The sequence below is a fragment of the Brienomyrus brachyistius genome, chromosome 13 (genome assembly GCF_023856365.1).
Source record: "Brienomyrus brachyistius isolate T26 chromosome 13, BBRACH_0.4, whole genome shotgun sequence".
Classification (NCBI taxonomy): domain Eukaryota; kingdom Metazoa; phylum Chordata; class Actinopteri; order Osteoglossiformes; family Mormyridae; genus Brienomyrus; species Brienomyrus brachyistius.
This window is the reverse complement of record NC_064545.1, coordinates 26,998,292-27,011,710: the sequence shown is the minus strand read 5'-3', so window position 1 is coordinate 27,011,710 and position 13,419 is coordinate 26,998,292. Positions and strand designations below refer to the sequence as shown.

The following is a 13,419-nucleotide window of genomic DNA, read 5'->3' as shown; positions in this document are numbered from 1 at the left end:
CCCCCTCCAAGACAGGCTGCCCCATAACCCCCTCAATCACGTTACGGCCCCTCGCTGAACTACCATTAACACTCTGCATGTTTCTGCCCCTCCCTTCCTAATGGATCCTGAAAGGAGAGCGGGATCTGGGCCGCCGTCTCGAGGCCGCTTACTCGTCCTGCTGCGAAGACCGTGCTCCGGAAAGACGCCAGCGGCAGATCTGAAAAGGAAAAAAGTACCACTTCCTGCCAGCGTGTCTCTCACCCTCTTTGTCTCCACAAATGGAGCCACACAAAAGGTGCACCTGAAAGGCACCTGGCGCCCGGCGGTGGCACGGATGGGTTTTTCCATCTTGGTCCCTATTCGGCCCTTCACAAAGGCCGCAATTCGATTCTCAGGTCACGGCCGCCTGACCACTGCGCGGGGATGTATCTCCGGCTTTCGTTTTTAACGAGACGAACCATCCCATTGCGTGCTGTCGCCACTCTCTTCTTTTTGCTCCCTTTACGCCCTTCCAGACTCACGCTGCATGGAGGAAATGGGGCAGTCGGTTATTTACCGACTGCCTGGGTGTCTTTCGTCAGGATTGGGTGGGTGGGGGGATGGAGCTGGAAACATCACTTCAATATCTGTCTGCCATTTGCTCTGCGTCTTCTGGGAGACTTTTCTGCTCTTTCTCTCCCTCCTTCACCTCTCTGTGATCTGTTTAGCGCCTCACGCTTTATTGCCGGGGAATCATACGAGTTAATATTATCTCGGAAAATATGGGAAGCCGCAGTGGAAGGCAGTGCGGTACGCCATCCCCCCCCCCCCCCCCCCGCCCCCCCCGTCTCGCGTGGCCGCTACCGTCGTGTCACGTTGGCCACGTTTTCCTTTTAAGATAATCCTATGACCATCCTGTCGGCCGCCCTTGAATTTGGACACGTGTTTACCCAGTTGGAAAATGCGATTGGGGAGGGGGGTGGGTTATGTGCGAAGGACCTGGGGTGTCACGTGGGAGCGGCGTGGAGCAGAGGGGCGGCCCCCTCCGTTGGGGGTGATTTATGGACAGGGCACCGGGGAGATACAGTGACTAAGTTTGTGAAGGACGGCAGCCCTGTTCAGAGACACAATCCATCAATGGGGAGGGAGAGGGAGAGGATGCGAGACCGTCTGCAAGACTCTCGCCACTGCTGGTTAAGAGCCGGGGGGGATTCTAGGATTTTTTTGGGGGGGGAAATAAGAATAAGAGAATAAGAGGCCCCACAATCCATGTGAAGGGGGCAGCCTTATCATTAGTCAATGATATGTTTTTAATCGGTCAATGACAGGGGAGGGGGCACTCTGGGGCCCAGTACGTATCCCTGTATACATCCCTGCTAACAGCTGCGGTCACATGGGATGCCTGGAGTGTGCAGACCAGCATCCTGAGAAGTTTGCTCTTAAATAATAAACCATCTGTGCAAGCGTCTGGCTCTGCCTTCAGATCAGGGTAAACACACATAAAAAGCATCAATAACATGGTTTGGGGTTTAATATTTACTGTGCGATTAGCTACTTATGTATATACGGAGACTTCAAAAAGGAATTTTTGTTCTATTCTGTCTGAGAGTGCGTGTGTTAAAATAGCATATTGCCCATATTTTTCCCCACTAAACGATAAAAAATAAAGACCAGGACCCTTGAAGAAACTGTGTAATTTCAGGCAGCAGCCTATCATAATAATTGATGGCTTTGTGATTTTCAATTTGATGACAGTCTCACCTAAGTTTAGGTGTCTGTGTCCTTCATTCTGCAGATTACTGGGTTATTGTTTTGTGTGTGCGTGTGTGTGTGTGTGTGTGTGCGTACGCGTTGACGTGCGGCATTGTTCCTACCTCCCCCCCTCAGGTGTCTGCTCATTTTCCCTGCCCCCCACTATCAGGGAAGGTTATCGTGAGGTTAACGTGATCCCAAGTTGCCCGGGATGTAAACATGCGCTTTTCTCTGTCTCGGTGTCAGTGTGGAGCATCGCGATCGCACCCGTCTGCCGCCTCATTTTTCCCTGTCGTCCTGATGCGGCCGCACCCCCGACACCCGCGCGCCCCGGCGCTCCCCGAACATCCCAGCGACTCTCGGCGGGAGGACGACGGGAGCCGCTTTGCATTGCAGATTAGATGCGCGCGGCAGTGCGCTTCTTAATATTGTTTAGAGGATAATAAACTGCTTGTCACGGTTCCCCCTCCGCTTCCTGTGTCTGCTGTGCTTTCCTTTGAAACGCAGTCAGCGTTAGGAACGGTGATGGCGCAGTCAAGCCAGACTTCTGGCCGGCTGTCAGACAGGACGAAGCCAGGTTACTTTTTTTTAAACTCCTTTCTTAAATTACCAGATCTTGGCATGATAATTGCCCCAACCCTCAGGCCTCATTTTCTGACGTTCTGACGCTAATTGTCCGGCAGCATCGTGAGGAAGTGGAGTTTGGGATGGTGGAGCTGGGGGGTCGGGGGGGGGGGGGGGGGGGGAGATGGACCTCACTCTCAAGGCAGGCGTCTTTATTGCAGGCAGGGAACCGGAGTGCTAGGAATATGATGGAAGAGGAAGGGTTTAAAAAAAAAATCTAGAAAGAATGGATGCTTAGATTTATCTGAACAATAGTGTTAATTATCAGCAGCAATAAGAACCTTAACCTTCGAATTGATTTGAAAATGCAGAGCACCTGCGCAAATTCCTGGATGGGGTGGTGATGGGGATGGAGGGAACCTCGGTCTTAGCATGTTCCAACCATGTTACACGTGTGTGTGTTTACGTCTTGCGAAATACACTGATCAGCCATAACATTAAAGCCACTGACAGGTGAAGTGAATAACATTTGATTATCTGGTAATAATGGCGCCTCTCAAGGGTGATGTCGTGTATCAGAGAAGTGAACAGTCAGTTCTCGAAGTTGATGTGTTAGAAGCCGGAAAAATGGGTAAGTGTAAGGATGGGTGCAGGGGCCAAATTGTGACGGCTAGACGGCTCTGTCAGAGCATCTCCAAAATGATGGGTCTTGTGGGGTGTTCCTCATATGCAGTACCTACCAAAAGTGGTCCAAAGAAGGCCAAGCAGTTACCCGGTGACAGGGTCATGGTCGCCCAAGTCTCACTGATGTGTGTGGGGAGTGAAGGCCATCCCGTCTGGTCCAGTTCCACTGGAGAGCAACTGTACTGTTATTGCAGGCTATGATATAAAGGTACCACAATGCACGGTGCATTGCATCTTGCTGCATATGGGGCTGCCTAACCGCAGACTCGTCAGAGTGTCCATGCTGACCCCCATCCAACACCTACAATGGGCATGCGAGCGTCAGAACTGGACCACGGGGCAATCGAAGAAGGTGCCAGATACCACAGGATACCTTCAGAGGTCTGGTGGAATCCATGCCTTTTTGTTACTTTGTCATTTTGCCGGCACAAAGGGGACCTACGATCAGTGTATGGGTATACGGTAAGACTGGGGCCAGCAGGCATTGCGTTTAGTTTATTTGGCACATGCTTTCATCCAAAGTGACATACATTATATGTTTGAGAAGTAGGGTCAGACTGTCCCTACAGCGATTGGGGGTTTGGGGCCGTGCTCCCAACAGACGCAACAGTAGAAACCACTCTTCTGACCCTCAAACTGGCGATGTTTTCATCACAGTATCCTAACCTGCTGAGCCACACTCCTGTTTTCTGTCACTCTGCCGCAGACCACACTCCCGGACTTAGTCATCCTCTGCTAAACCCACTTCCTGTTTTGTTTTCTTGCTTATTCCCCTTATGGTGAAATCTGTCTGTCCCTCTCCACTGTTTTGTTGACCCATGAATTCCCATGTACTTATATCAGTCACATTTTTCTGCCCGCCTTCCTGTCCACAGTTGGGTTTAACCTGATTTAGTGCTGCCCCGGGACCTGCGGCCATGCCTGTTTGAGTGGCGGGATCGGCCCTCTCTCACAGGCTCCCGGCAGCATTGCACCAATCACGTCACTCCCTTTGTTCCACTCCCGCTGGTCCGTCCCCCTCTCCTAAATGACGCTGGCAGGGATCTGCGTGCTCTAAGGACCCGGGAAGCTCTTTATCGGCACGGCCCGACCTGGCATACATGTGGCACCAGGCGTCTTGGCCGGGGCCACCGCGGCAATGCCATGGTGCTCTATTTGGCACATCTCTCATTGGCGGTGGGAGTGGCAAATAAAATCTGCTTTAGTGACTAAGCGGGCAGGGCTGCAGTAATGACATGGAGGGGAAGAACACGGGTAGAACATGGAGGGAGAGAAAAAGGGAGAGAGGGAGAGTGAAATGGAGGGAGAGAACAAGGGAGGGAGACTAAGGGAGGGAGAGGGAGAGAAAAAGGGAGGGAGAGGGAGACTAAAAGGGAGGGAGAGGGAGAGAAAAAGGGAGAGAGGGAGAGTGAAATGGAGGGAGAGAACAAGGGAGGGAGACTAAGGGAGGGAGAGGGAGAGAAAAAGGGAGGGAGAGGGAGACTAAAAGGGAGGGAGAGGGAGACTAAAAGGGAGGGAGAGGGAGAGAAAAAGGGAGGGAGAGGGAGAGAAAAAGAGAGGGAGAGAAAAAGGGAGAGAGAGGGAGACTAAAAGGGAGAGAGGGAGACTAAAAGGGAGAGAGGGAGACTAAAAGGGAGGGAGAGGGAGACTAAAAGGGAGGGAAAGGGAGACTAAAAGGGAGGGAGAGGGAGAGAAAAAGGGAGAGAGGGAGAGTGAAATGGAGGGAGAGAACAAGGGAGGGAGACTAAGGGAGGGAGAGGGAGAGAAAAAGGGAGGGAGAGGGAGACTAAAAGGGAGGGAGAGGGAGACTAAAAGGGAGAGAGGGAGAGAAAAAGGGAGGGAGAGGGAGAGAAAAAGGGAGAGAGGGAGACTAAAAGGGAGAGAGGGAGACTAAAAGGGAGGGAGAGGGAGAGAAAAAGGGAGAGAGAGGGAGACTAAAAGGGAGAGAGGGAGACTAAAAGGGAGAGAGGGAGACTAAAAGGGAGGGAGAGGGAGAGAAAAAGGGAGGGAGAGGGAGAGAAAAAGGGAGAGAGAGGGAGACTAAAAGGGAGAGAGGGAGACTAAAAGGGAGAGAGGGAGACTAAAAGGGAGAGAGGGAGACTAAAAGGGAGGGAGAGGGAGACTAAAAGGGAGGGAGAGGGAGACTAAAAGGGAGAGAGGGAGACTAAAAGGGAGGGAGAGGGAGAGAAAAAGGGAGGGAGAGAGACTAAAAGGGAGGGAGAGGGAGACTAAAAGGGAGGGAGAGGGAGACTAAAAGGGAGAGAGGGAGACTAAAAGGGAGGGAGAGGGAGAGAAAAAGGGAGAGAGGGAGACTAAAAGGGAGGGAGAGGGAGACTAAAAGGGAGGGAGAGGGGCCAGAACTTGTAGTTTTGTCGTTCTTCAGTTCCTCTCTCTCACACTTTTGTCGCTCCTCAGGTATCCATTCATCTTGCTCTGGCAATAACTTTGATCATTTCCTTGCTGCCAATAAAGCTCATTTTGAATCAGAATTTGAGAAGCAGAGCAAAAGAGTCAGAGTCATGGAAAGGAGGATGAGAGGGAGCTGGGGGCCAACGGGAGATTAAACAAGCGCGAGGTCAGCCGGTTAATCGTGGGTCTTATTAGAGTCGCGTGCCTTCGCCATCAGTCACAGCTGCATGCCGGGGCGTCCAGCTGGACCCTTGCAGTCTGGCCTTTGGCACATTTTGACTGTTCCTGCGTGCAGCGGCCCACATAATTGTAATGCAATTTTTCTTTATTAAGGGGAAGTGAAAACGGTGACAATCAGGATTCCGGGGCTCACTCGAAGATGTCATCTGCATGCTCGTCACCACAGCCTTTTTTACATTTCGTAAACGGGAGCCATTGTGTTGTCCTCTAATAATACTTCTCTTCACTGGGAGAAGCATTTTATGCATACGTCTCCTGATGAAAGGATGCAGTGGTAAACAGGCCCCCAGTAACCTTTTCAGCAGGACCATAAAATATGACAATGCGGTTCATGAGTCTGGAGCCTGCTGGTCACCTGACCGCCTGCTGGTCACCTGACCGCCTGCTGGTCACCTGACCGCCTGCTGGTCACCTGACCATGCTGTGCCTCCAAATGTATGACAATGCTGCCTGCATCTTTCCATCCCAGAGGGCATTGGCTGGATGCTCCAAAGTATTATTAGGTTCGTTTTTGCATATTCCAATGTTTGGAGAAATCAATAATACAAAGCATTAAATTTTCCAGGACACTCGCAATGGGGAAACTGTGAACCACGTGTTTGAGTTGATCTGTATTACAGGAATAGTCCTACATCCTTCAGTGTAGCTTTACAATTCAGGCTGTATTAAAGGACATAAATGCTACTTGTTACTTGTAGATGAGTTTCTGTTCTGACTTTTCAGGGGTAGGACAGTGGGTAGCGCCATTGCCTCCATGGTTTGAGGTTCGAATCTCGTCCCTGCTCTGCATGTGGATGTAGAGTTTGCCGGTTCTCCTACTGTTGCATGACGTTCCAAAGACACACAGAGGCTGGCTAATTTACAGACAGTTATGAAAGTCGCCTTAGTTTGTGATTGTGTGTGTGTGTGTGTGTGTGTGTGTGTGTGTGTGTGTGTGTGTGTGTGTGTGGATCTGTGCGCTGATGCCTTGTGATGGACTTAGCACAGTGTTTTCCAGTCCAGTCCTCAGGGACCCACAGCCAGTCCACATTTTTATGGGAGCTGAGAGGGAGGAAAAACACACACTGTCTGTGGGTCACTGTCTGTGGGTCACTGTCTGTGGGTCACTGTCTGTGGGTCACTGAGAAGCAGACTGGGAAACACTGGAGCTGAATCCCATCCACAATGTCCTCTGCCTTGTATCTTATACTTACTGGGATTGGCTCAGTACTATAGTAAACTTTGAGTAAAATAGTATAGTCAACTGTATGGCTTCTAAATAGCTATGCCTTGCAGTTTTTCTTTTACTGTTATATAATTTCAGTTTTGTGAAATCAGCAAAGCAATATGGACAAAATGTAAATGTTAACATTCTATCTTACAGTATGATTACTTATTTTGTGCATTTAATGCATTCAGATTGAAATGTCTTTCCTTTGTGCCCATACCAATGTTTACTGCTTATTGTGTGTTTAATACTAATCCCAAGATCAGTAACCTGCGAGCACTGTGTGTGTGTGTGTGTTTGTGTGAGTGTGTGTGTGAGTGTGTGAGTGTGAGTGTGTGTCTGTGTGTGAGTGTGTGTGTGTGTGTGTGTGTGAGTGAGTGTGTGAGTGTGAGTGTGTGTGTGAGTGTGTGTGTGTGTGTTTGTGTGAGTGAGTGTGTGTGTGTATGTGTGAGTGTGAGTGTGTGTGAGTGAGTGTGTGAGTGTGAGTGAGTGTGTGTGTGTGTGTGTGTGAGTTTGTGTGTGTGTGAGTGTGAGTGAGACCATGCAGCTCTGACCTTCTCCCTTTGCTCTTGTCTGGGCAGGAGATCCTTGGTCTGGGCCAGCTGCCATACAGAAAGAGGAGGTCGCTGCTTGTGCCTCCCATGTTCGTACCAGAAAATCAGAGGCCGCCCTTTCCTAGAGCCATTGGCATGGTAAGTTTTACACGCCTCCGCGACGCCTGCGTGTGGAGAGTCCACAAGGAAAACAAAAGAAATGTAAATAAGACGGACAAACGAAAAAATGAGGGCTTTCGTGTGTTTTATGGCGGAGTTCACAGAGGCCACTATGTCAGGACTGGTATGAAAGCCAAATGAATTCTTCTGACCAATCTAATAATTCTTTTAGGACTTACTGACAAGAGGAAGTAATTAGTTTGTCAGATGTAGAATGCAATCTAGTATAAGTTAACATGTTTAACGACAGGGTGCTTAGTAGAATCGGGGTGATACTTGATTAACTAATTGATTGATTCCCACTGTGGCATTCTGCCATTTGTCTGCAAGGGAGTCAGCAGTTATTCAACCGGAACTCATTATAAAACGCTAAGGATTTACGATATGCTGGGTTAATCATACCGTGTGTGCGTGTTGCTGGCTGCATGGGGATTCCTCAGCGGTGAAGGTTTGGGGGCCATAGCCTTAGATGCACTGTCGCGCTGAGCAGCTGTTTAAAAAGCATGTCGTGTTACTGGATGCTTGACTGATGCATGTCTTAAGGGACCAATAAATAGCTTGTCTGAATCTCACGGGCAGCCGTTACATCTTTATTTCACTCGGTTATTGTTCCGAAGCTTACAGTAGCTCCATGGCCCAGGATGTTTTGAAAATATTGAAAATATGAAATATTTTAACTATCTGCCAGATCATGGTTAGACAAAGAGCACCATTGACACCATATGGCCTCCATTCAGCACCACTGACACCATATGGCCTCCATTCAGCACCACTGACGCCATAAGGCCTCCACTGACACAGCACCACTGACGACATAAGGCCTCCACTGACACAGCACCACTGACGACATAAGGCCTCCACTGACACTGCACCACTGACGCCATAAGGCCTCCACTGATGCAGCAGCACTGACGCCATAAGGCCTCCACTGACACAGCACCACTGACGACATAAGGCCTCCACTGACACTGCACCACTGACGCCATAAGGCCTCCACTGAAGCAGCAGCACTGATCCCATAAGGCCTCCACTGACACAGCACCCCTGACGCCATAAGGCCTCCACTGACAAAGCACCACTGACGCCATAAGGCCTCCATTCAGCACCACTGATACCATATGGCCTTCATTCAGCACCATGGACACCATAAGGCCTCCACTGACACAGCACCACTGACGCCATAAGGCCTCCACTGACACAGCACCACTGACGCCATAAGGCCTCCACTGACACAGCACCACTGACGACATAAGGCCTCCACTGATGCAGCAGCACTGATCCCATAAGGCCTCCACTGATGCAGCAGCACTGATCCCATAAGGCCTCCACTGACACAGCACCCCTGACGCCATAAGGCCTCCACTGACAAAGCACCACTGACGCCATAAGGCCTCCATTCAGCACCACTGATACCATATGGCCTTCATTCAGCACCATGGACACCATAAGGCCTCCACTGACACAGCACCACTGACGCCATAAGGCCTCCATTCAGCACCACTGACGCCATAAGGCCTCCATTCAGCACCACTGACACCATATGGCCTTCATTCAGCACCATGGACACCATAAGGCCTCCACTGACACAGCACCACTGACGCCATAAGGCCTCCACTGACACAGCACCACTGACGCCATAAGGCCTCCACTGACACAGCACCACTGACGCCATAAGGCCTCCACTGACACAGCACCACTGACACCATAAGGCCTCCACTGACACAGCACCACTGACGCCATAAGGCCTCCATTCAGCACCACTGACACCATAAGGCCTCCATTCAGCACTAGTTGCTGACACACTAATACTTATACCCTGAGCATTAATGCACACTAATAAATTCCCAGACAGGACCTGTGATCACGCCAGTACCTTTGGTGTATTTTTTTGTTTATCTTCTTTGGTTCTGCACCTTGTAGTTCTGTGAGCCTCTGAGTCACAGCACCAGACTTTGGGCCACAGGGGATCCGCACACCACAGATTCCCTGCTGTTCCTGACACGGTCACGTGGGAGGGGTGTGTGCTGGAGAGACCGTTACCACACGGACGAGCCGAACCTTTCCAGCATCTCCTTGGGGAGCGTCTGATGCCTCGGGCAGAGTTCCGGACGTCTCTCGATGTCAAATTAACGAGATGTTCTGAGGCGCTGATTTCCGGACGATTTCTCCGACACGTCCTAATCGCCTTACTGCCAGTTATCACGTTCACCCAAAGTAACCTGCAGAAGAATCACTAGCATCAGCCAGGCTCTCTTTGGAAATGCAGCTTTGGTGCCATTTTTCTGCGAATCTCTATGTTTCATCTTCCCTTCGTAGGCAGTAATAAATGACTTACTTTGTTTGGAACCTTAATAATCTGGTTTTATTGTCATGGCCCCGGCGACTAAATTAATCAGCTCCCAACTTCCTTTCATTTAAACATTGTCATCACGTCCGCTGGCTAACATTAAGTCTGGCTAAAGTGGATTTTGTCATGTTAGTTGGAATTTCCTGTGAAGGCTTAATAATATCTCTTGAAGACGCCTGCGTGCATTAGGTCACCTTAGGCTAAGATGGGCTCCTGGATGAATTTTTTGGGAAGTGAGTCTCCGCTGTAACTCCCTCAAGGTGTGGTCTTTTTGTACGTCCTTAAAGGATCGTTAAGTGTGTTCGCATGTCGGTTGTTGTCTGTGCTGAGGAATCGACTCTCTGAAGAAGAATCTGAAAATGTGCGCCCGACGAAAGCCCACATAGGGCAATCTCCTCTGCAGAGATTGCATTTCGTTTCCCTGCTAATGCCGAGGCAGCGTTAAACCTGCTCCAGTTCTCGTCATTCATACGGGTGACTCCACAGGCGTTTGAAGTTCTTCTGGATTGAATTTCTTCACCGCCCCCCCCCCCCCACTCGCTCCTGCATTCAGTGAGCCCCTTCAGCCCCTCTTTGGTCCTTCTGAGTGTTTGGCAGCTTTGAGTCCAGGTCAAAAAGATTCTTTCCTTCTCAGCAACCCTGAAAATAGGCCTGCATCTTTCCTGAAAATGCGTGGGAGAGAAGTAGGGGTCGTCTCTAAGGCAGGTTTATGCAGCTTCGCCTCCTCCACCCCAAGGCAAATGCCCCCCCCCCCCAAAAAAAAAAACAATACCACCTAATTAGTATGTAATCTGTATTAAAATCCATAAAAAACACAAGATGTCGCCTTTCAAGAGCTAAAGCTAAGCTAGGACCCAGGGGAAATGCAGCAATAATCGATCACTATGACTATGTGTCTCACTGTAGACTGAGCGCCCCCTATGGGTCAAATCCTAAAATTGCCCCTGCAGAACAGTCAGTTGACTGTGTCAGTGATTTTGGACTTTTAGGAACAGACTTGCGGCTGGAATTCCCATGCCTGATCAGAGCTGAACTCCGCATACCCAGCCTCTGCCTCTGTAGATCCCTGTTACGTCAGAGATAAAACTGTCTCTTTGCCCCTCAGTCCCCTATGTCACCCAGATCTGTTCACTGTCTTTGAAGATGCAAGTTTGACACCCTGAATTTGTTCGATGTTGAGTAATTGGAGCTGTGCCACAGAGGACAGAGCGAAGAACTGCAGCCTATTAATGCCACTGTGACCACTCAGGAAACCGGCGATCATTATTTGTCTCGCGGTGGTTGTCAGGCCTTCTAAGCAGGTGCTGGCACAAAAGCGAGATGCGTCATCGGGCCGAGGTATAAATCGTGCAGCGGCACAAACAGGTGCTGGAGGCAGGCAGCTGATTAATCAGTATGGCCGTAAAACCGATCCTGGATTTTTACTAAGCGGACAAATGCAGTGAAGTTTGCGAAATGATATATTTATTGCACCTCGCATCGTAACGGAGGCAAGCAGATATAAATCTGAACGAAAACGTCGGAGGGCCTTGCGCAAAGTCTGGCGGGAAGTGCACGCGGGGGATGTAATCTTCATACTCTTTTCGCTAATCACCCGGGGAAGAGGGGCCGTTCCTAAGGATCACCGTAGGCCGTGGTGTGTCGTGCTGTAAAGCGAGGTCATCCGCGGCCACAACGCCATAGCGAAAGATGCAAAGTAGGGGGCCTGTTCCTCATTAAAAAGTACGAACTGTTAAACCTCAGGAGAAGTCGGAGGAGCACTTTCCCTACACCTCCTCTCCTCTTCCTGCATGCACTGCATGAAGAGAGGGTCTAATGTGCACTATTTTATTTCATTTCACGGCTGCTATACATCAGAGGCTGGGCAAAATGGATTTTCCACACAGATAAACCTGCCTTCCTGGGGCAGGTCACCATTAGCGTAAGGAAAGCGTTCTATTTTCATCTGTCTTTTTTTTTTTTAAGTAGCTAATAAAAACATGAAATCGCGCTGCTTTTGAAAGGAGGATGTGCTCCGTGATTGTTATCCAGGGGTATCTTCTGCAGCCCGTGTCTCTCCGCGTTCCCACAGCGTCTGTGTGATGGAAGGTCGCCTTCTGTTTGGGATGAGCACTCAGACGGCGTGAGACATCCTTATTACCTTATTGTGTGACACACAAACAAGCGGCACCTGCTCAAACGGTGGCTTTGCATTTTCATCTGTTTTGACATGGCCTGTCTCCATTAAAGCTGCAAATGCCTCTTTGCGCCCCCAAAGGGGCTATCATTCAACACAGAACCAGAGGGCATTACACATCTGCCAGTACCTGGGGCAATTCTAGGATTTTTTTAAGGCGGGGGGAAAAAAAGGGCCCATAATTCATACAGAAGGGCCAATGATATGTTTAGAATTTGTGAGTGACAGAGGAGCGGTCCAGTGATCTTTCAGTTTTGGGATGTGTGCCCCTGTGGCCCCGCCCCTGTGCGTGTCTCTGGTTGGTTGGTTTATTTATGCTATATTGATGCAAAGCAATGCATCATGAGTCAGTGGGACTGACGCAGGGTATGGTTGGCTGCGAAATGACCCCCCCCCGCAACTGCTAGCCGCTAACCCCTCTGACCACACTGGGTGGCTAAAGTGTGCCTGTATCACCGCTTAAAAGTCCCACTCTGGATACAGATAACGGATTGAGTTAAACACATATATATTTGCACTTTACATTTGTAGCTGTAATAGTTCGACATTTTATTAAAATATGAGGCTGGATGTTTAGCAGAGGAATCCAGGTTAAATGCCTTTGAAGAGCACGGCAGTAATCACTGTCCTGGGAGTTCTAGCTGCAGCTGTTTGGTTTTCGGGTCTGGGATGGATGCAGTGTGCCAGGCTGCCTGCTGGTGGCACTGCTGAGGGCGCCCCTTGTGAGGCTATCTCTCCCTGCTAGGAGCGCCATGTCCCCGCTGTGGTGTTTCCGCCTTTATCTGTGTGTGGGATAATCCCATTAATTCCCTGCCGAGCTCTGACAGAACTCCTGGTACTGTCCCAATGAGCCTGCCTTACTCTCCCCGAGTGCCCATCTTATCACCCAGTCCACAAGGCAGCCCCTCCCTCCCCCCCATGTGTCCATGACCGAAAGAGAGAGAGCAGGGCCCCTTCAGGTGACTTTGTGATGATAAGAGCAGCCTTCGGAGGGATGATCTCCCACGATCCTGCACCATTCTCTGGGCCACCTGTGGGTTCTCTGCTTCCTCATGCTGAAAACGGAGAAGTGGAGTTGTAAACAAAAGGAGCCACGTGTTCTTCTACTCATGAACCTCCATGGGTTCATCCATGAGTTGACCCAGTGTGTGTGTAGGGCGTTTGGCTTGCATACACACTCACTGCAGACCTTCAGATTGCACCAAATGACATGAATCTGTTGTGACCGGAGGTCTTTCCCAAAGTTCAACGGAGGCAGAGGTGTTTAACCGAAACCAGCTGACTTTATTCCCAAAACGATTCCTTTAAATGGCGAACAGAAAAGCTGCAAGCTGGGCAGGGCTGCATCCTTCACAACTTCACTCCT

At 50.0% G+C, this 13,419-nt stretch overlaps 1 protein-coding gene and 1 long non-coding RNA gene across 2 annotated transcripts in view; one reads left to right on the top strand and one right to left on the bottom strand.

The window, feature by feature from the left end:
* The window catches only part of cdh13 (cadherin 13, H-cadherin (heart)), a 329,423-nt gene that overhangs the window by 123,771 nt on the left and 192,233 nt on the right, over positions 1-13,419 (top strand). The window contains exon 5 of the mRNA XM_048972133.1: positions 7,399-7,509. Coding sequence (XP_048828090.1) covers positions 7,399-7,509 — 111 coding nt within the window. The remainder of the gene's footprint in view (positions 1-7,398; positions 7,510-13,419) is intronic.
* Positions 1-13,419, bottom strand: part of LOC125705853 (uncharacterized) — a 267,045-nt gene that overhangs the window by 213,463 nt on the left and 40,163 nt on the right. The window lies entirely within an intron of this gene.